The sequence below is a fragment of the Cryptomeria japonica genome, chromosome 2, assembly GCF_030272615.1.
Source record: "Cryptomeria japonica chromosome 2, Sugi_1.0, whole genome shotgun sequence".
Taxonomy (NCBI): Eukaryota; Viridiplantae; Streptophyta; class Pinopsida; order Cupressales; family Cupressaceae; genus Cryptomeria; species Cryptomeria japonica.
The window spans coordinates 453,059,526-453,083,952 of NC_081406.1; the positions used below are offsets into that span (position 1 = coordinate 453,059,526).

Genomic DNA, 24,427 nt, shown 5'->3' on the forward strand with positions numbered 1-24,427 from the left:
TTCCAGTGTCCTGATCAACGATGTATGGTTTTGTTTCTTTGAGAAGTAGTCACTTGAAAGTGCAAAGCCCATAGAGCTACCAAGTTGATTGACTCTTTATTTCTTTACCCCTTTCTTCCTTCCTTTCTAACGTTACCCTAGTTGCATCACCCCCATTAGAAAAGAATTCATGACGACTCAATGTCCTTATTCAAATGTAAAATGGCAGTTTATTTCTAATTTAAACAACGTCCAAACATATGCACAGTTACATATCAACCCTATAATTAGGGAGAAGTGTAGATGGCAAGCCCCCAAATGTGAGGGATTACATGTAAGATTAGTATGTATTAGAAAGAGACATCATGGCTGTCTTGGATTCTATTTAACATTTTTATGAGCTTGAAAAACATCACATGACTCTCTATTGCAAGACAGCACTTTCAACCATGTAAAACTACCCACAAAATTGAGAACACGGTTTTCTTAAGCATTAGCCATGGAGTTGAAAACACGGTTCTCTTCAGCACTAGCCCTGAAGTTGAAAACACAATTTTCTTGCCCATTTACCCTGTTGTTAAAGACACAATGCCAATAAAGCATTACTCTAGGAGTTGAAAACACAAGTCATTTGATTATTAGCCATGTGTTGTGACCACATCACACATCGCCCCATCAAGATGGGGAACCCCCTTTATTTTAGGTTTTGCCATCTCTAGGAATAGTCTCTCTATGCTCTTTTCTAGTGAGTGGAGTGGAATAGGTCATTGAGTGTTGCAAAAAATGATTACTAGATGAAGGACTCAAAGATTGAACAAGCCAAGCAAAGTTAGGTGAAAGAGTTAAGTGAAGAGTCATTCATAAGGTCGCCCACCTTGCCCCAACTTGAGAGCAAAGTTTTCATCAAAACCGTTTACCTTGGTCCCTCATTGGAGCGAAATTTGCCTAAATGCCTTGACCCCGTACCTTGCTCAGGTCCTAGAGCAAATTCTACTTTTAGGTCTTGTCCTTCCGAAGGTCACAAACCGAATTTCCTCTATTCGTGTTCTTAAGGGTCGAATTGATAATGCTTTCATGTGGAGAGATTGGAAAACTTAAGGCTCAAATCGATGAGGTAAAAGAAAGTGGTGAATTTCAAGCCATGTCCTTGGAAAGGTCCTAAAGTGAACTCAAAGTCTTGTCCTTGTCGCGATCCAAGAGCGATTTTTATCTTCAAGATCATGTCCTTCCTAAGGACATTGAGCAAAAAAATTTAGCAAGACCATGTCCTCCCTAAGGACATTGAGCAAAATTCCTTGGATAGGTCCTAAGGCGGATGTTGGATTGATTAGCTGTAGAACACAGATATCACTGAGAGGGGGGGTGAATCAGTGATTATAAACAATTTTCAACTGTGTGTGCAACCAGTAAAGTAATGAAAACACTAATATTCAATCACACACAAAGCATGTATCACACAACACCAGATATACGAGGAAAACCCAATGTGGGAAGAACCTCAGTGAGAAATGCTACTGGAGTCTACTGCTCCAATCCAACCTCACAATGGAATAACAATTTTACAATAGTTCAAGGCACCAACTCAAGGAGCACCAACCCCTAGCAATTTATGGGCACCAACCCCTACACTATTTTGAGCACCAACTCAAGGAGCACCAACCCCTGCATTGAGCACCCACTCAATGAAATTCAATGAGATAAAGCCATACAATAATCTGCACCTTGTTACAAATGAATTTTGTAACACCTCCAATCAATTCTCACTACCAATTTATCTCTTCACTGCTTCTCTGCTTTAGTCTTATCGGTTCATACACTATCGGGTTGACAGACTGTTGTGTTATGTGAGAGTTAACTGCTAGCTTAAACCCTTGCCGGTTACACCTCTTACCGGTTCTTTTGCAACACTCAGTCACTTCTGTACTTCTCTCTTGCACTCAAACAAATCACTCTTCTGCTCTCAACATTCACCTTCTCTTCACCGGCATCAACAACAGCACTAACTTAGATCTTCAATCTGCATATTTATATTCAAGCTTTTCTGCCAAAATGGAATTCAATCTTCACGTGCCTAGGGTTTTCTTCACCGACCCAATCCGTAACAAATCAAATCAGATCTCATCTCCGAGATTGACAACCTACAATAAATCAAACAACACTGCCAAATTTGTTTCTTTCAATACACGTTTACTATCTTTAGAAAAATACTAGCCCTGCTTTTGTCAATCACAATAAATGATCTAGCTGTTTCATCTCCAAATCCGATCTGCAGTCGGACGTCCTTCATCGATCATTGCATCACAAATCTGTGCCTTTCAATCTGCTTCGAGCCGCCAACCTCTACAATCGATCTGTGATTTCCGCAGTCTTCATTTAATGTCGACCCAATCAACAACTACTTTGACGATGCACTATTCATTTGCCATTGCGTGTTTGCCACCTGGAGACTTGTTGTGAGGTATTCACACATCGCCCCATTGCAAATGGGGACCCCCACTTTTTTCTTTCTAGGTTAGTCTTCTTAGCTTAATTCTAGGTTACTGTTGAGTCTTTGCTATTAACCTTCCCATTGAAGAGGTATAGTAGGTCAGGAAGACAGAAGTTAATCAAGTTTGTCTCTTTAGAATGAACTGAGGTTCGATGCTCCCTTTGCCCAGCCAAGGTTTTATCACTTACACTTCTCCCAAGACTACCCATGGGTGCCCAAACTCGACCACTCTCGTCCCCTTTCCTACCTTTACCCCTTCACCCGATCACTACCACTTCCATCTCCTTTCACTTCCATCACACTCACTTCTACCCTCTACATAACCTCCCTTACATTGTCCTAAACATCCCCATTCCTTTCATCCCTCCCATCCCTTGACCTCATTCACATTCCAACCTACTACTACCCTTCCATTTTTCCTATCATATCTTAAATTTCATTCACTACCCCCATATATCCCCACCCTAACCTCCTTACTCATCTACCTATCCTCATCTACTACCTTTATTCCCCTAAACTCAACTAACCTAACCTAACCCCAACCATTATAGCCTATCTTAAATTTCATTCACTACCCCCATATATCCCCACCCTAACCTCCTTACTCATCTACCTATCCTCATCTACTACCTTTATTCCCATAAACTCACCTATCTTAACCCCATCCATTATAGCCTTTACCTACCTTATTTCCCTAAGCTTGCTTCTACCTTCACCCATATTCCCTAAAACCTCTTCATTTCCCTACTCGTTGCCTCTCCCTTATCCTACCCATCTACTATCCTATTCCCCTTCCACCATACCTCCTATCCCATTTCCTACACACCCTCTACCCTTTCATTACCCCCCTTATACCTCCCATTACATTTTATTCCCCAACATCCCCTAACTCCATCCACTACCTCTTAACCCCACGTATCTCCTACTTCCATCATTTATCTCCCTTATGTCCCCCTTTCCTCCAACATCCCATCCCCCCTCTCTCTCCACGTAGTGGCATTCCCTTACCACTTCCCCCATATTCCTCTCATCATCCTTTGGGCCCCACACACGCTCAAAAATGGAGAAGCAAATAAGATTTTTAAGGACTTTCCTTGCTAGGACCCACCGAGCTTTAGCTTGGGGATTTTAAGTGTTTTTAATTACCATGCCACATATTGTTTGGGCCCCACCAAATCTGAAGTGGAGATTTTAAAAAAGGTTCTTTCAAGGCATAGAGTATTTTATTCTTCTCCCTTTCTACCGTATAACTGTTTGGGCCCACAAACTTTAAAGAAGGAAATTTTAAAAGTCTCCACATGCTTTGCCACATCGTTGCTTGGGCCCCACCAAACTCTAAGGTGGAGATTTAAAAGTTTTAAGACATGTTTTTTAAGAAAAAGAAAAGAAGAAAGCATCCACCTCACCGTTTCCTTGCAAGGTGTGGAGTTAATTATAAGGAAGCTGACCCATGAAATTAAAGACGTGTCCTTTAGACCAAAACCATTTGGGATTTAAATTCAAATGAAGTAAATCAAAGCAAATTCAAAATCAGAGTATAAAAGAGCAGAAGCAAATAACAACATAAAGGAGCAAATCCATATTAGAAATAAGGGAAATCAGATTCGAAATTTATTTCCAGATCTAGAAAAAACATTGTTCTCTTTCTAGTATCTTGATCAAAATATGTTTGTTTCCGGGTTTAATGGAGCATGGAATGAAGGAGATCAATCAAGAATTCAGGTTTCACATTCAATACAGGGGGAGTAAAGAACTCAGAAATGCAAATTTTAACAAGGAAGAGTGGTGGATATCCATACAATTCAATCACAGATTCAGCTCAATTCAGATCTAAGTGAAGATCATGTGTGAATTCATATCATATAGGCTGCATCTATACAATGGGATCAACTTTCAAAGAAGAAAGTGACCTTGATGAGTGCTTGCTCAGTATAAGTCCAAGATTGTACGAATGAAGCTTACAAAGCTGCTTCAAAACAGATTACACAAACCAAACATTAAGGACCGATTTCATGAGGAGCAATTAAGTGATCAAAGTTGATCAATTTAATCATCTGCTACAAATAAAGCACCAAATTGGTTAAGGTTGGCAAATTACTAAGAAAACTGCTCATCAACCTGAGATCATGAGGAGTATTCGAACGATGTAAGAGGAAGAACTATAACTACACTTGGAAGGGAAGATGAGGCTCACCCAGTTAGTGCATACAGCAGCAATTGTTCAAATTCAGCAATTGTTCAAATTCTGAGATAGAGATCCTGATCCTTCGCATCAAAGAATTCATCTTGCCATTTTAGTCATCAAAGATCACCCCAAAGACAGTTTGATTCACTCACTATATGATCAAGGAGATTTCTTTTTGAAATCAGGCTTGAAGAAACACAATATCGAGTTTTGATACTTCAACAGTGATTGAAAGGGCAACGAATTTGTCACTCCTCAGCAAGTTTGACCTCCAAGGTGGCAATATAAAGGTTCAGATCTGAGACTTGAAACATTCCAGTGATTATCCAAGTTCAACCTTGTGCCTTTGAGAGTGTGACATACCGGGTTCAAAACATTTCATAAGCCAGCCAGTTAGCAAGCAACAAAGGAAGAAAGGAGAAATTCGCTCAGGTACCTCTCCAAGGTACAGGAGCGAACTAAGATGGATCAATGCTTTGCTTGCAAGTTGGAATGAAGTCTTGTCCTTAGGACCTCCCAACGTCTCTAGCTTGATATAACTTTGATATTTTTTGATGAAAATGGAGCTAAGAACAAAGGAATTTGATTAAAAAGCTCAAATTCGCTCCTGTACCTCTCAAAGGGACAGGAGCGAATTCTTCTAAAGCCTCCCTCTTGCTTCCAATTTGAATCAAACTCATGCTCCGAAGCCTTGATTAGAGAGAGATTGACTTAGACATGCCTTTGAAGATGTATTAAAACAAACTTTGATCATAAAGTAATATAGAATTTGAGCCAAAATGCCAAATTCGCTCTTGTACCTCTCAAAGGGACAGGAGCGAATTACCTAAGAGGTCATGTACCTTGCTAAGGTACCCAAGAGAATCTGCTAAAACATAGACTTTGCTCCCAAATTCCAAGCAGAGTTATCTCAAGGTGCTTTCCTAGGATGATCCAAAGCTAAAACAGCATGAGCAAGGAAGAGAAAGGAGTATTTTGTCAAAGCCTAAGACATATTTGCTAAATTCGCTCATGTACCTCTCAGAGGGACAGGAGCGAACTTCTTAAGGAGACCTTGTACTTCGCCTAAGGCCTTGAGCGAATCTCACCCTTGAAGCAATTTTGAAGGCAGAGTGACATGACTTTCATGAAAGAAGGATTGAGAGATAAAGTTCTAAGCAAAATGAAGGCATGAATTGAGCAAAAGGCTAATTCGCTCATGTACCTCTCAGAGGGACAAGAGCGAATTATCTTAGAAGTGGGTACCTTGCAAACGAAAACGTTTTGAAAACTTTCTTGGACATGATTCAAACATTCAAACATTATAAGCCTCCTAAAAATCATTCTACACGAGCTAGTTTTCATCAATTTGTGTTCAAATTATGTGCATTATTGAAAATCGCTCATGTACCTCTCAAGGGTACAGGAGCGAATCAATGAGGAACCATGTACCTTCTGAAGATACAAGAGCGAATTCATGCTAAAGGCACGTACATTGCCCTCAAGATAAAGCGAATTCATCAAATTGTAAGCAATTTGGCACCAAAATAATCCAAAGTTTAGTCTCAAAAGGGAAATTTTAAAGCAGATCAGTCACTTTAAGGGGTGGAGTACATCCTAACAGCAGCAAAATTCAACAAAGGAAGGACTGAATTCATCATAGCAAGAGAAAATTCGCTCAAGCAAAGGATAATCTCCCCTAAACTTGCACCTATCAGACCTGCAAATCACATAAAATCAGAGATTATATCAAATTAAGAGATTGTATAAGTTATATATCATATGTGTTTGATGTTCATTTGTTTGTTTGGCAGCAGGAAAAGAAAGAAATCAGAAAGACCAGGTTGGAGGGAGATCGGAACGAGGACCTCAAGAAGAATATTTCAACATGAAGGTTAAAGGAAGACCTCTTCAAGAGGATCTCATAGGCAAACACAAGGGAGTCAAGGAAAGGTACACGTTTCATCAAGAATATTAAGGACGAAGGAGGATCAACCAAGGTCATTGTAAGGGTACGTTGAACATGATCGAAGAGGCAGATAGTTTCAGAAGAGTTAATCAAATTCCTCTTCTCATCATCATCACTTTGAGTATCAAGAGATATTGCTCAATGTTCCTTAACCAAGCACAAGTGCCAAACAAGGTGGCATCCCAGTCACTATTCCTCTAGTCAGAAAGGTCCACATCAACATGCTCAAATTCCGTGAACCATGCTTATGCATAAAGCCACAAACTCTGATGTACCTACCCCTGTTTCCTATTGGTTCACAAATATTAAATGTAATTATTTCATTGGCCAGAATTGAGTTTGTTGTAACAAACCCTAATTAGGGTTTTCATTGTAAAATCTCGGCCATTGATCTCAAATTGATTTGAGCCATTGAATTGTATTGAGAGCATTATAAAAGGCTCATTCTCTTCATTTGTAAAGGTTAATAGTGAGTTAATAGTCAGCAAATAGCTAGTAGTGAGTTAATAGTCAGCAACTAGCTAATAGTGAGTTAATAGTCAGTAGATGTCTTAAGAGAATAGAATAGAAGTTAAAGTAGAGTAGGAAGAGAAGGCAAAGATTGTTGTCAAACATGGTTGTAAAGAGCAATTGATTTCATTGAAGTTATGGTAAATTTGATTTGTTACTTCAACAATTCGCATGGTCTTTGCTTCTCAATTTGCTTTCATGTAATTAGATTTGAGTGGAGGAATTTGTTGAATGTATTTATGTGGAATCCGCCTAATCCATACCACTAGCCTCTTGCTGCTTGTAAGAGCGCCTTGTGTGGTCAACTGGAATGTTATGATCTTAACTTCGAAATCATTCTACACTCATTGCTTATGCATTAACTTGAATGGTGATCAATGTTGGATGGTATTGATTTGAACATCTTAGAAACGTCCTTAGAAGATTGCATTGAGCTTGTGTCAAATAGTTCATTTTGATGGTGAGACCTCGCTCTGTAGGATTCCATCTTATCATTCACTCATCTTCCTACTTCTTAGGATTAGAATAGATTCTCTCAACCCTTCATCCTTTGCCACTTTTTCAATTCAAGTTAGTCTAGGACAAAGAGCATTGCCCAATTGAAATATCAGATGATCAAGTTCCAACAAATCAAACATTCAGGCATTTGAATGTAAGTCCCCTTTGTGAATTCCAGCATAATCACATCAAACCACAGAACTTATCCACACGTAGAGACCCTACATTCATGAACCTTGGAGTCTTTCTTATCAGAACCTTAAGCAAATCCTCAGCATCCAAAAGATTTTGTTCAAGAGAGGATAAGATACTTATGGTATTTTATTTTGTGTCCGCGTGTGCGTAAAAAACACATCAACAAGACCACGTGTTATCTTTGTCGACATCCACCTCAGTTCACTATGTCGATTTGGGATGAGTCACCGACCAAGCATACAACCAGTGTTTACTTACCGGTTCACCTTGCCCTACCAGTTATACAATACCCGGTTAACCTTCAAGCCATGCTCTTCTCTGTTCGGCCGATTAGGACACAATACCTTTTCACTGCATATGACCCGATGCCATGTTCCTCTATGTTCTGCTTGTCCCTTGCATGCTTACCGGTGGACATGTTTACCAATTGATACAACACCTACCTGTATACTGGACCTGCATACCAGTAGCCTACCATACATACCAGTTATGCTATACCGGTTGACTACACCCGTTGACATCAATGACAACACAATGCCAACATGTCCTTCCAGAGGGCATAGAGAGAAATTTTCCTTCAAGTCTTGTCCTTCCAAAGGACCTGGAGCGAACTTCATATCTTAACCTTGTCCTTCCAAAGGACATAGAGCGAATTTCACCTCCAAGTGGCATATCTTGCTAAGGGTCCAGAGCGAATTTTTCTTCAAATGATGTACCAAGCAAAGATCAAGAACGAATTTCTCCAAGTAATGATCAAAAAACAAATTTGCCCAAGTGAAGATCAAAAGTGATAATTTTTCTTATCAAGATCATGTCCTTCCAAAGGACATAGAGCGAACATGTTTATCTTAACCTTGTCCTTCCAAAGGACACTGAACGAATTCCATTTTTAGGTCCTAGCCTTCCAAAGGACAGTGAGCGAATTACATTTTGAGTCTTGTCCTTGCCAAGGTCAGAGAACCAATTTCATCTTGTCCTTACCAAGGTCTAGGAGCGAAATTCTTATCAAGGATATAGAGAAAATTCCATTATAGGTCTTGTCCTTGGAAAGAACACAGAGCGAATTCTTTTTTAGGTCGTGTACTTGCTAAGGACATAGAACGAGATTCTTATCAAGAGTCTTGTCCCTACTAAGGACATGGAGCAAGTTTTTCCTTTGACCTTGTCCTTCCAAAGGACATGGAGCAAAAATTTCACTAAGGTCATGTACCCTACTAAGATTCAAGAGCGTTTTTCATTATATGTTTCGTCCTTGCTAAGGACATGAAGCGAACTTTTTAACTTGACCTTGTCCTTCCCAAGGACGGAGAGCGAAATTTCATTTTAGGTCTTGTCCTCCCTAAGGACGTAGAGCAAATTTTTTTATCAAGAGTTATGTCTTTGCTAAGCACATAGAACAAAAATCACACTAAGGTTGTGTACCTTCCAAGGGTCATGAAGCGAAATTTTAATTTAGGTCATGTCCTTGCTAAGGACATGAAGTGAATTATCTACCTTGACCTTGTACTTCATAAGACTTAGAGCGAACTGATTTCAATATTCATGTCCTTGCCAAGGACTCAAAGCGAAATTCTTAAAGGCAAGCATTTTTGGCACCTAAACATATTCAAAATTCGAATCGCTAAAAGGAGAACTATAATGTGTTAAGTCGGCCAGCATGAGGAAGACAATTTGTTGTTTTATTTTTGCTAGATCAAGTCGGCCTATTATCCCAAAAGACACATATCTACCCTAAATCGCATCTAAAAGGACCAAGATATTCATTTTAATCATCAATTCAAGTATTTTCTTCTTTCAAGTGCAAATTTGAGAGCAGGTTGAGCAAACTTCTCCAGCAAGGAAGCGAATTTCACCAAAATATAAATGAATTGCTCCAGCACAAAGGCGAACTTGGACATCAAAAGTGCAGACCTGAGGATATCAAGGCAAACAAATTTAAGCATAAAGGATTGTTGACGTGTATTTTGTACACAGCCTAACACAAAATAAAATACCCAAGGGTACCTTATCCTCTCTTGAATAAAGCCTCTGATTGCTGAAGATGTCGCGAAAAGGATCAATCAGGATGACTCCAAGGTTCTTGTATGTAGGGTCTCTACGTGTGGATAAGCTCTCTGTGGTATGATGTGATTTGCTGGAATCACAAGGGGACTTACATTTGATGATTGAACGTCTGATCTGCTTTGAATATTGCTGGAACACAGGCTCTTACTAGCTTAGACTTGAAAAAAGGAAAAAAGATGAGGGCGAGGAAAAGATCTAATCCTAACACTAAGAATGTAAGAGCAATGAATGATCTTTGATGAAATTCTAACTAAGTCTTGTTTTGACATCCCAGGACCATCTCCACAAGGTTAGTGCGATCTTCGAAGGAAAGCTTTATGATGTTCAAATCATCACTGCAGGCATAGACACCATCAGGTTGATGCATATCAATGAAGAAGCGACAATTGAAGTTAAGCTTAAGCTGAATGATTCCAGTTGACTACACAAGGCAAGTCTGCAATCAACAAACTGCTAGTAGTATGGATATACGAATTCCACCATCAATCAAGCACATTTCTTCCACTCATCTAATAACATGAAATCAAATACGAGAAGTATAGAGACCATGCAAATTGTCGAATCGACCCATAAATTTCACCATTTCTTCAATGAAGTTACAAGTCTTTTACAACAACATCTTGGCAACAATCTTTGCCTTCTCTCTCTACTCTACTCTAATTGCTATTCTATCAACTAGCTAATCACCTTCTAACTACTCTCTATCTGTCTTCTAACTGCTTCCAACTATATTCTAACTGCCTTCTCAAAATGAAATGCCAGGGCTTATATAGTGCCCTCAATACAATTCGATGGCTTAGATCAATTCGAGATCAATGGCCAAGATTTAACAATGAAAACCCTAATTAGGGTTTGTTACAACCATTACATAACATTTAATGCTTGACCAATGATAAAATTGTATTGCTTGGACACATGTCCTCTCTAGAAAATTCCACCAATGGATAGCTGGGGTAGGTACATCGGAGTTTGTGCCACCTTCCATGAGTTAGGTACATTGAATCTGGAAATGCTGAGGTGGACCACACTGACTGGAGAAGTGATGACTAGGATGCCACCTCGTCTGACACTTGTAACTTAGTAAATATTCAACTTGATGTTGTTGAGAAGCTAGCTTTAATTAATTCATCTGGAACTATCTGCTTCTTCAACGAACCCTTGTTCTAACTTCTTGTGTCCTTGATGTGCAGGATGATTGATGTACCTCGCCTTGGAATACTAGATTGGAGAAGTCGCCCTTGATGGCGTTAGTCCAAAAAGGCCGTCCTTGTCGATGCTAGGCTAGAGGAGGTCGCCCTTGTCCTTGCTTGATCGTCCTTGATGAGAACCTGCCAACTTGTAGATCCTCCGGGCTTTGGAGTCGCCATCTTGAGACCTACACAACATTTCAAAATTAGTAATATATCTTGAAATCTAAAAATTAAACTTTAAAAGGAAGACTCAAGATTTTAATTAGGAAACCTCATGATAAATCTTGAGTTATCATTTCCTAATTTAGGATTTTCAAAGCAAAATTTAAATCTTCAAAAATGGTGCCAAGGTGATTACGCCATACCTTCACTTGGGAATTAATTCTAAAAAATGATGCAAAAATAGGAGAATTCGCTAGGCAAAATGTAGATCAAGACTCCCTTTAGCAAAATGCGCCCCCTTTAGTCTTCACAAGCATCAACTCCACCACCTTTAGTCTTCAACACTTGAGGAAAATTCGCTCCAAATAGGCCAGCTTTCGCACTTCTTCTTTGCCCTCCAAATCACACTTTGAAATAATGAGTGAATGATTTGGATAATGAAAAACACACCCCAAATATATAGAGCGCTCACCATTTCATTTCCCATAGGCCGACTTGACAAAATAAGCCAAAAAATAAAATATAAAAAACACTAAGAAGAAGGCCGACTTGATAAATAAAGACAAAATAATGCCTTGTGCGCTCAACTTTTAATTTTTTATTTCACAAAAATTAATTTTAAATGCATTTATAATAGAAATTCGATTTTTTGAGGCCTAAAATTAATTTATTAAATGCCAATTTAATTAATTTTTTCAAATATTTCAAAGTTTTTAGCGAACTTGGCATTTCATGCAATTTGGAGGATATTAACTCCCAAGTAGAAAATAGTGAATGCCAATAACTTCGCTCTGGTCCCTTGGAGAGGGACAGGAGCGCCTTTTCACTTTTGTCCTCAATCCTTCATTTTTTTAATTGCCAATTCACGTTGTGGGGCTAGCAATGATCCCTTTCGTCCCTTCAGTGCATGTTCAACTCGTTTTTTGCAAGGCAAAATTGATGTTCTAGAGATTTTCGCCCTGGTCCTTCAGTGAGGGACAAGAGCGCCTTTTGCATTTGGCCTAGGATCATCAAGTTTTTGGAGTCAAACCTTTGTTCATCATGATTTAGAAGACCTTTCCAATCTTGCTCAACTTTGCCTTAGCATAATCTCGGAGGGAAATTGTTGATTTTATAAAAATCGCCCTGGTCCTTTAGTGAGGGACAGGAGCGCCTTTTGCATCCATTGCGCAAATTCTTGATCATATCAACCTCAAGGCATTTTAAACATCATTTCAAATTCGCGCCTTGGCTTAGATTTGTCCAAACTTGGCGAGAAGGACTGGATATTAGGACAATTGTGGCCGAGGATGGAACCGTTCTGCCTACCTATTAGAAAAGGCCATAAGTGAAGCCTTCCATCTACTAGAACAGAGGGACATGATCTATAGAAGTTTAGAAGGAGCCAAATTGATTTATGAAGATGATCCTGATGCATGCCTATCAATCATCAATAGGGATTGGTTGCAAAAGAGTAGACCTCGCCTGAACAAGATACCTAATGGGCCACACCGAATTGACTTCCAACAGGAATTCAAGGATTTGATCACCTTGCTTGGTCGAGTTATAGGTGCTCCTCAAGCCTTTTGTTTTGACAAATGGATGTTCTTCTTCATTCAAATAATCATCCAAGGGAAAGGAATGATCAATTGGGCAAGAATCATCAGTAATTCCCTAGATGTACAATTGAGAAGGTTAATTCCTAACAAGTCATTCCACATGAGCTCATATGTCATATATTCTCTAGCAAGAAGTTATGAATATGCGGGGCTACCCCATAGAGGCAGAGTTGGAAGAGGGCCCGGAGAGATAAGGGTTTGTGATTCTTATGAAATATTGCATCACCCACCTAAACAATGCTATAGAACAATCAATGATACTTTCGCAATGCACATCACCAAGACTCTACAAGGTGGGATCCATTAAAAATTGTCTTCAGAGGCACAAACACTTGTCAAACAATATGGTGCATGGCTTATTCAATTTCCCAAATTCACATACATAAGGGTCCAAGGATGTCCTTCTCCTACTTATATGTTGCCACGTTATCCCACAGACAGGATAGTACTTCTTGAGGTGCCAAGACAATTGTTAGCATGTACCAAGTCATTGAGGTACAAACACGGAAGTGTCATCACTAATTCCATTTCACTTGGGAATTCAATAGAAGTTTGCCCTTCCCTCCAAGTAGCTGAATATGTCGAGCCGGAGTTATCTCTCTATTTGTTTACACGATTTGCTTCTAGAGATAATTTTGATCCCTATGGTAATGTAGAAGAAATGGCTGGAAGAAACCATAAGCATGTGTTTCAAGTAGAAGACTTTTGGATGAACGCACAAGATGACTTAGACATAAAGAAGAAGATGCACTCCCGACTGCCTCTTGATCTCATCAGGAAATGCAAAATCTATAGAGTGGTCGAACAAGCACAAGATAGTGGTAGATATATCCAATCTACCTATGAGATGGAGGATAAAGGAATAAAGATATCAATTGGGATGAAAAGGAAGTCACAGATTTGAGGGAATTGATGAATCCAGTTTTAACTTGCACACGAAGATGGGTAGATATTCAACATCAGAAATTGAAGGAGCAAGATGTGACAATGACATTCAAAAAGGAGAAAGGGAACAAAATTCTAGAAGAAAGTTTGTTGTGATTCCACCTGGCATTTCATTTTCCTATTGGAGGATGCTTCCTTGATTTCCATGTTGGCACATGCTATTTTCCTATTGGCTGATTCATGATGATGAATATCTAGATAGGGTTTTCATTTGTATTAAACCCTAATTAGGGTTTAGGTGGCAAAATCTTGGCCCTTGATCTTCATTCGATCTCAGCCCTTCATTGTATTTGGGAGTCTTATATAAACTCCACTCATTTCATTTGTAATGGTTAATAAGCAATAGTAAGCAATAGCTATAGCAATAGAGTAGAAGAGAAGAGATAGTAATAGTGATAGAATAGTGGCAAGGGAAAGACTTGAAGAATTGTTGTTGTTTGGCTATTGGATCAATAAAAACATTGAAGTTATGGTGTTTTTGCTCAATCCTTGAAGCTTATCGCATGGTTCTTTTATCTTCTCAAGCCAATCTTTCGATGTTAGTTTTAATGTTTGAATTAAATGATAGAATGTTGCACTTGATATATTGTGAAGCTCGTTATCCATACCACTAGCTTTCTTGTTGATTGTAAGCAAGCCTTGTGTGGTCAGCTGAAACCTTTGAAATTGTTTAAGTTCGATCATTGTTCAATCATTGTTCAATCATTGAAATGCATTCAACTAATGGTGTCTATGAATAATAGTGGTTTGAAAATCTTCAAACATCCTTAGAATATTGCACTAGTTCTAGTGGAGTTGTTCACGTATGGCGATGCTATAACTAGTTGAGTTTCACTTGTGTCATCCTTCATTCATTCATTTTAGAATAGCTTAGAACTTCCCTAAACCCCTATCTTTTGCCATTTTTTGATAATCATTCAATAGTCTTACGAAGAAACTTCATTGCATATCATCTGCCAATCACTTCATGAAATCTTTTCGAACCATAAATGCCCCTTGATGAAACAGCAATCACAACGACCAACTAAGCTTATCCACACGTAGTGATCCTACATACATGAACCTTGGAGTCTACTCGAATGAGCCTTAAGCTAATCTTCAGCATCCGAGGGATTTTATTCAAGAGAGGATAAGATACCTATGGTATTTTATTCTGTGTTCGCACGTGCCTAAAAAACACATCAACACCATGAAGTTCAGCATACAGATGTTTAAAAGAAGTTATTTGTTTTCTTTTGGTGTTCTTATATTGTAAAACTTCAGTTAGACCACCTCACCTTGATCCTAGCCTCAATCTCTATGGCCAAACAGATCTCGTATCAGAAACTTGACCTTGGCACTTGGGTCTTATTTTAGTGGTGATTTTTAAACTATAGACTAAAGATCCCTTAATTTGGCAATCAGGTAATTGCTTCCAATACAGATGTTGATCCCTTCTATTGGAATTGGTAAAAAATGTCTAAGTTTAGGGCTTGCACTTGTCTTTTAAACACAAAAAAACCTAAACCTTGTGCTCCTTATAGCTTGCATTATATTTTTTAGTTGACCTGCATTTCCCATTCACCAAATCACTTTAAGTCACAACTTAGGGATATCTTGTCATTGTATTAACCGGCCCTGCGTGTTAGGAACTTAGGATCTTCCATTTTCCTTGGTTAGCTTTTACTCCCTAAGTCTTATGTTTAATAATTTTCAAGCTTTTATTCCCATGGCCCCTTAGTGGCCCCTTAGTCCCTAGTAGACATAAAGTCTTCACGTGTTTTAAAATCCTTTAAGTAGTGGACCCCATCATTGGAGCTAGAACCATCATTAAAGCCCCTTACAAGCTCCAACAATCTAGTGAAGAGGAGAGCGTGATCCCATGTGGCAGACACTTCAACATATCATCGAAGCACCAACTATCATTGGAACCTCTTATAGGTTCCAACGATCCAATGACGTGACATGGTGGATAGTGAGTCATCCATCATTGGAACTACAAAGATCATTGAAAGGGTTTTTTCCTTCTAACGATCTGACAATGTAGAAGGAAGTGACATGGCAGGATATCGATAAAGCTCAATCGCTAGAAGTTTGGAACCTTTCCAAGGTTCCAACAATCCAATGACAAACAAGTTGTAGTGACAACTAAACTGGGAAATGACATCGATGGAACTTGGAATATCGTTAGAGGCTCCCACGAGCTCCAACAATCCAACGATAAAGGAACGCAAGAGCTTATGTGGCTGGTGGACCCATATATATCGTTGAGATTAGAACCATCGTTGGAGCTTCTCCCAAGCTCCAACGACCCAACGATGGAAACAAAAGACATATGGCAGAGGCTTGTGTGTAAGTGATGTGGCATGTGACAAGGACATCGTTGGGGCCTATAATCATCGATGGAACCCTTCAACAACTCCAATGAATCCAACAATGGCACCACCATGGAAAACAACAAGGATATCGATTAAGCTCTAATACATTGTTCGAACATCAAATGGGCTCCAACAATCAAAGGCATGATGTGACTTGTACAAGTCATATCGTTGGAGAGTTTTCAAACCCCACCAATGATCATCGATCCTTTTGATTGACGGTGGAGATTTGAATGAGCCAACAGCCCGACTGGTAGTGTAAATGCCCACGAGTCTACATTAATGAAGCCGAATTCATGAAATATGATTTGGATTTTGTCCAATTCTTTTCACAAAGCAAATTGCAAGGTGAAATCAGAGCTCTAAGTGACCAATGATAAAAAGATTGAAAGGTTTATAATGGCTTTACAAAGGTTTTTTAGAGAGTTTTAAAGTAGTTGGCACCATTAAAAAAATAGGTGGATCACAATTTCTCCTCCTACAAATCTGGCTTTGTCGCTTTGTTTTGGGGTTTTAGCTAAGGTATTTCTGTGAAGTTGCTATTATCAAATTCAAACCCTGGTTAATTAGATTCACTACAAATTGAGAAATAAACAAAGAGAAATCTAGGCTTTCTCTACAAAAAACAGAGTTAAGTGCAAATTCTTGAATTCTTGAATCCTAGTAGCAATGCCTGGTTCATCTAGAGGGCTTCCAAAGAGTCGGCGTGGGGCAAAAAGACAAAAGAAAGAGAGTTTTGTGAAGATTTAATAGAGCAGTTGCTTGATTCTATCCAAAGGCCAAGAAATCAATAGGGTGTCAATACTCAGTTGGATAGATTTCAGGATATCCAGAGGGGTTACAAGGATGGTATCCAGCAAATAGATGGGTATTCTTTGTTCTGATATCATTACTCAAAGATGTATAGAAAAGTCCTAGCCGACAATCCGTGGAGATTTGGGATTGCCAAATTAGTGGTACCCAATGTTTTCTTAAATGTGAAATTGATTAGAGCCTTAGCTAAAAACAATGCTCTCAAAAAGAAGAAAATCTATAGTGGAGATGGTGAAGAGTTCTTGGACATAACCAAAGACTACATCTGCCATGTGTTTAGGCTAGATACAAGCTTTGAGATGATTGTTGAATTAGGGTCTTTCAACGGAGAATACCACAAACATGAATGGCCTATGAGAGAAAATGGTTACCAATTCACAGGCCCAAGAAGAATGATCAATTGCAGAAATTCTCCGATAAAGATCAACCACCCTTCGTTGTTAATTTGTTTTATGAATATTTTGAAGAAACCTATTATGTAGTTTGTCAAGTATTGGGTTTTAATGCACATGCCAAAGGATTTGATGATTCTTATTGCAGATATTCAGAGCATTGAGAAGAGTCGGCCTTTTGACTATGCAAAATATCTTGAGGGCAATATAAACATGTGATGTCCCCATCTAAACTTGATAGAATTTAATGATAAATAATAATACAATTAAAAATAAAAAAATATATATAACCGAATAAAAGAATAGAATAAAATCTTAATAACAATAATAAACAAGATTAAATATATAATTTATATTTATTACATATTATTATTAATTTCATATTTATCAAATATAAATTATTAAATATCAGTGGCTATCTACGTTAAGAATTGGATAGCAATTAAAGGGAGTAATAAAGGTAAACACGTATGGAACCTAAATGGGACATATTGCCAGGCATGAAAACAATAGCGGAAGAATGCGGGTTCTACAGTAGTGACCCCATCTTAGCAGAGAATCTGTGAGGACATCCACCATCGCACAATGTCCTGGACATATCAGCATACATGGCGTGGCTAAGATTAGAGAAGCGGTGGATACTTTTGAGCATCGATAATAACAGAGATTGAGTAAGGATTCAACGATCATCATTACCTATCGTGGTGACTAAGTTACTGAGATGGCCGCCTATGGGAGTCAAACATTCGACAACATAGATAAAGCCGCAGTATCTACCTTCAATCATATGACTTTTTCGATAAACAACAGTGCCACAAGACAATCGTCGTCTCCAAAGTATAATTATCGGGACTCATACCTACGCGATACCTATTAGGCTCTACCCCATAGAGAAAGAATGGCAAAGTCTGTATTCCGACAAGATGAAGGAATACGATCTGCTAGAACGTAATACCCACACAGTTATTAAAGATTAAGGGCAAACAGTGATTCCTCAGCTTGAATTGTTATAATAATGAAGTGTTAAGACACCGCTACGACAATGATAGATATATGCCTTTAGTCAAGGCTCAACTAATAATCATTAAGTTTGATAGAACCGATGGTTATGAGGAGATAGAATTAGATTAAAAGATCCGGTTTGTTATGAATGAACATATCTCCAACTAATATTACTGATCAAAGATATATAATGGATATCAAATCCGTTCATCAAGGGGGGATAGAATACACATATACCTATATAAAGAGGAGATACCAGGAGTAGCGATCATCCTCTTATTAGTTATTTCCAGACCAATATAAATTTCATTTTTTTAAATAAAAGCATATAGCGATCATATTGGCTACATGTTCATAGTTGTCACTACTTGAAGCTAAAATTACAGGAATTAATAACTCAGTCAATACCATAACAATTACTTATTTGCATCAGCACTTTATCTCAGTAGTTCGATAACTACTTATATTAGCATACTGATATTGACTATATTGTGGTGAAGATATATGATTCTACATAGACGTTATTGCACTTTAAATCAGAATTAGGGTTGGGTGACAGACATCATTTTAAGATGGTCATCACTGAACGCTAGAATAGAAAGAAGTCTCACTGCTATTTCAGAATTTAGAAAAAAATCCTAGGAACCCGGCCAAGGGGACATTACAAAACAAGGCCCTCAATCTGTGAAAAGGGATAATGCAATTATCAGCTTAAAATGGTATTCCCTTTTAATGCACATGCCGTTAGACAGAGGATGGGAAATACGTATGTGGAAGAGCCACTAAATCTAAACAATATGACAGAAACAGTTTCATGTGCCCCATTCAAGAATAGACTCGCATATGGGATAGTGGATGCCAACAGTCTCACTATATGTATTTTGAAGAGGTCCTTGTGAAGGATATTTACAAGCATCTTGGGTTTCCCACCAATTAGAGGTTGTCAAAGACAATAATGAAGTTTTTAAGGCCCAAGGAGAGAGATGAAAGATTGAAGATTGAGCACAATTGTGGTGACTGTTATGCATTCCAAGATTGTATCATGATAAGAGTTTATGTTTTTGAGGGTATTCCTCATTTTTTGCCAGTATCTATACCAGATAAAGTTGCATTCTTGGAGATTGTTTGGCAAACAGCTCAACCTGACCATTTGCATTTCAAGGGACATGGAAAATCATCTTTCTTGCCTTACACTTTATTTTTTGGAGATTTCGGAATGATTGCTAGAGAAGGATATTCACTTGTTGGTTGCCACTTGCAAAGAATGGAAGAAAATTTGATCCAAAGCATTTTATCAATGATGCTAAAATTGCACAAGGACTTAGTGGATATGTGCATCAATTCAATTGTCAAGAGGAATTGATAAGAAATTGTGTGAATTTTGAACATGTGGAAAAGAAACTAGATATTTGGAATAAGATTCAGAAAGCTAAAAAGCTGAGAAAGAGGGTTGATCCCTCTTACCAGTGAGCATTTATAAATGAAGAAAGATGAGGACAAGAGAATGGAGATGATGATTCAACATGAATCGCAATTGTTTTCAAATGTGCCAACAAAAGTTTCAAGGTCACCTAGTGTCTCATCTACACCAGATGTAGCACTAGACTTGGTGACCCACAAAGTGTGACACCATTAGGTCACATTTCTCCACAGCCCACCCCAGAAACAAGTATTTCCATGGATGAGAGTGACGGGTGGAGTTCTCTAAATAGAGATGAGTTGTGGCAAGCACCAATGATTAACGTGTAAGATCCACCTGAGGATGGGTTGTAAATGGTTTTTGAGCCTTCAAATCAACTGTCAAAGGATATTAGAGCCAAGGCCAGTGCTAAATTTATTGCTGATGATAATTTCATTAATTCTCAAGAATTCAAAGAATTCATTAAAAAGTTCAAAGGTGAGCAAATAAGAGAAAAGGTAAAGGACATTAACCCTTCCATGCATGATCAAATAATTCCACAATTATATGCAAAGGTAGAAGAGAAAATGAAAAATATGACTCCTCAAAAGGCAAGAAAGATAGTGGAAGAAGCAGGGTGTATGACTATGATCCTTCCGAGCCGGGATGTGTCATCAGCCATTGCCTTTGACAACCTCGGGAGAAATGAAAACATTAAAATAAAATCAGGCCAAGATCTGCAGACAAGTTATATTCTAGATTAGGTTTTGATCCTAACGATAAAATTCTTGCAATATGGCCATTATACCCACAAGACAAAAGGCCAATTACAAATTGAAGACCCAAGCAAAATTGTTGGGGATCTTGTTGTCCACAAACTTGAGGATACTAGTGCAGTGGAAGCAGCTAAGCTAACTATAAATGCAGCAATGTTTAAATAGGCTGCTGTTGAAAAGTTGACCGCTTAAAATGAGGTTCTTAAGCAGAGAATCTTGGACTTAAATAAAAGGATAACTTCTGGAAATGTATTGCCTCCACCACTGATGGAATCAACAACTGAACTTGAAAAGAAGCTGACTGATGAGACAGAAGAAAAAAAGAGATGGCAAAAAGAAACACTAGAGCTGAGGAAGAAAGAACAAGAGCTCATAAAGGAATTGAAGCTGACAAAGTTCTGACAAAGTTCAACATGGCTGTAGACCTAGTTACCAGAAAATTTGAGAAGGTAACTAAAGATGTAGATGAATTGTGGAGCAGAGAAGGATTCAGATCAGATTGAAGTGAATGAAGAAAAATCTCTCCTCCAAGATAAATCTCCTACTTCCTATAGTGCAGAATAAAAAATGTTTTGATTGTTTTGATGAGATTACCCATATACATTTGTTGACAGTTGGTGACACTTCGAAAGTGATTAAAAATTTGTTAAGACAAAATGAGAAATTGCACAAGGTCCTTGTCAAAGAATTGAAGAGATATGAAAAACTTCAAGGATCACCCATGCTTCTTCAAGGATGATGGAAAGGAGAAAACACATGAAGAATGGAAAAGAGAGTTTGTACAAGTGCTGTCAGAGATTATAAATATTATAAACAATGATGACGAAAAAGTTGTAGATAATCTGAGTTTCCAGCTGGACAAGTTGTCAATGCTCAAATATGGGATGATACAGATCAACTCTACCAACATTACAGATGCCAACCAGGAATATATTGAGCACTTGTCAAAAATGAATTTGTTTATTCAGAGATATGTTTGAGTGGAGAAAGGAAGAGTGCATTCGAATTATATTTTACCCTATATGGAACCTTGCCAGACCTTGGGTGTCTGTTGATCCAAAATGAAAATGAGGCATATACAAGTTGCACATTATTGTTATTTGTTATCTTCTACATTTTCTTCAATTTATTTCCAGCCGTTCAGCTCAAGGCCACAAGATCAACTTTGATGCTTGTGCTCTTCATGCAACAGCAAATTTCCCTTTTGTGCCTCCAGGCAGTGCAACTTCAATTTTGTCTTTTTCGTGCTTAAAGATGCCTTTGGGTATATTCCTCTGTTTTAAAAGATTGTCAAATGAAAACAGGACAAGTGTACATGGTCTGAAGATTGTTTGCTCCCTTGTTTTTATAAAAGGGAAATCAAGACCATTTTGGAAATATTCTGAAAATTTTGTATGGGGTGGGTAGAATAGAGAGAATGCTGCTAATATAAGTTTTAGTTAAAATTAGCAAACTGTAAATGTTTTCTAGAAATAAATGTCAGTCTATTTTTGAAGTATCAATGAAAAATACCATATAACTGTCTCCAAATTGTATATCCAAAGTCATATGAAATCAATAATATCAAGAGTATTTTGATTTGTCATTACAATCTTCTTGTAATTGTGTGATTTACATAGGGATTTTTTTCAAAGAAAGAATTAAATACCATATGCATATTGTTGTGGTTTTGAATGCATAATTTGGATCAGTAAGTGGGATTTTGTGGTTGCATAATCAGGTTTTTTAATGTAAGGCATTAACATATTAAATCCACTGACTAGATTTAATTTGCTAATGGAATTATTTGATGGTTTCTAATTTTACTCCATGCCCTGGAATAAGCACCGATCTGTTGTAAGGTCCAATACATTTTCAGAAACAATTTAAATATCAAAATCATTTTACTTTCATGTTATTAGAAGTAGTGTACAATAGAAATTTGTTCTCAGTTGCTGGTCAAGTGTGTGATAAACCAAGAATGGAGCCAATTCAAGGTTTAGATATGTTTTCCTTGGTATATTTTCATTGAGAGCCATCTGCTTTAAACACAATATCTGGTTGAAGTTTGCAGAAGAACTTAAGATATTGTAAGGGGAAACCACCTTGGTTTTGCAGAGTCAGAAGTGTAGAGGATTTCAATCTTTGATTGAATCCTATTTGTTAGCCACTGATCCAACAATCTATTGATTGAACTTGGCTAATTCATAGGAATTCTTGGGCAATCAGTTGGAGATACCAACACCTTCTTGGAGCATCCATTTTAGAATGACCTTTCCTACTGAAGTTCAATCTCTTCTTAACAAAGCCATTACAAATTTAGGAACATTGCATCATTCTTCTATTACATTTATTTTGCAAGGGTAAAATGGCTTCGTTGTTCACCATGGATGCTCTCTTCTGCCACATTATTTCAAGATTGACAAGGAAAGACACGGATGAAAGAAGAAAGGGGTGCATATGAAAAGCACAATAAATCCATCCATTATTCCCGGAACCCCTGCATCATAAAGCAGATTTCAAGATTTCAACGAAGCTTTGTGGAGGAGCTTATAGACCATTACAACAAAAAGCTAGCTAAGGATTGTGCTCATTCAAAACTTCATTCACACTAGAGGCACTTATTCCCCATTGTGTTCTACTTCTATCATATGTATACAGGAGAAATGCTATTGGCCACTAAAGGCACCCATGTGGTTTCCAAATATCCTTTTGTTACCTTAGCATTTTAATTTGTCCTTTTCAGAACAACATGAAAGTTTAAAACAGAACAGCAGGCAAAATAAAACCTTTTTCTAACATGCAATAAAAAATTAAATTATATTGCCACATCTATTTTTGCTTCTCCAGTGTGGGCACAAGACTTTGCAGTATACACACACACAAATGACAGATTGTATATTTTTATGACTACAAACTGCAAAGAAACTAACCTAGCTTAATGCAACAGACAATTTCTAGCTAGATTTGCAAAAACTAAAACTATATGCAAACAGTAACTAGTTAAAAGATTTATAACCACACACAAGTCAAGATTCCACAGAACAAACACCTAAATATTGATATGCTAAGATATCAACACTTGAATCCATAATAATCACAACACAGTTTGTAATCACTATTAATCTGTATTCAGTAAGCAAAACCATTTGCATAAGATGATATCACACATATATGATAAAAGAAAGGGATGGAAGATAAGGGGTGTGTGTAGGGAGGGGAACCGTAAAGTTCAACTTAAGAGTCTTAAAGTGTATATTTTTTTCCACCAAAGCTATGATTCATGGAGTTTATATCTTGGGGAAAATAATCTATTTTAACTAGATGGTATATTGACTTTTAAGGTCTCTTAAAGGCCTCTGTATTGTCCTGTTAAAAATGGTTTTCTAAGTCTTAGCCAAGCTTGGCTAAATGGTAACCCCTATTTGCATTAGGTGGGTTTATAGCTCCCTGTTTCAAATTCATAATTCATCAAAACTAAAGAACAAAAAAGCACCATTAACATCTAGTTGATTCTCCGGGGTGATTTATTTGCTAAGGTCTGGTGTATATTTTGAGACTAGTATAACTGAGCTTTAATTTTTAGCAAGCACATTATTATTGCCCATTTTTCAGTATTAACAACTAGAATACAACTTCTCTAAATCATTGTTCAGAGTCATGTATTTGAGCTCATAATGAATACTTTGAGGAAAAGAGGAGTTGAATCATCCAAGCAAAGGGAGGAATAAGGCTGAACGATACTAAGTCTGGGAAGTTTAAAAGGAGATTAATAAAAAAGCAATTAACAAAGGTTCATGCAGTCATAAGTAGGTCATTCCAAAGCCAACAGAAACAAAAGGTTTCCCCTTCCCTCCAAAAGCCAAGACACAAACGATTATCAAGGGTTGTCCAGAAAAGCAGAAGTACATTTCCACAAGGCTTATTTTCCAAGGAGAGGATGAGAA

General features: G+C 37.8%; 1 protein-coding gene across 4 annotated transcripts in view; it reads right to left on the bottom strand.

Moving 5' to 3' along the window:
• LOC131031594 (aspartic proteinase 36) overlaps window positions 1-24,427 on the bottom strand; it is an 87,186-nt gene that overhangs the window by 9,487 nt on the left and 53,272 nt on the right. The window contains exon 9 of one of the 4 annotated variants that reach the window (XM_057962746.2): window positions 22,866-22,980. The exons of the other annotated variants lie outside the window; for them this stretch is intronic. Coding sequence (XP_057818729.1) covers window positions 22,889-22,980 — 92 coding nt within the window. The 3' untranslated portion in view covers window positions 22,866-22,888. Of the gene's footprint in view, window positions 1-22,865; window positions 22,981-24,427 lie in introns of those variants that run through there. 4 annotated transcript variants of the gene reach the window in all.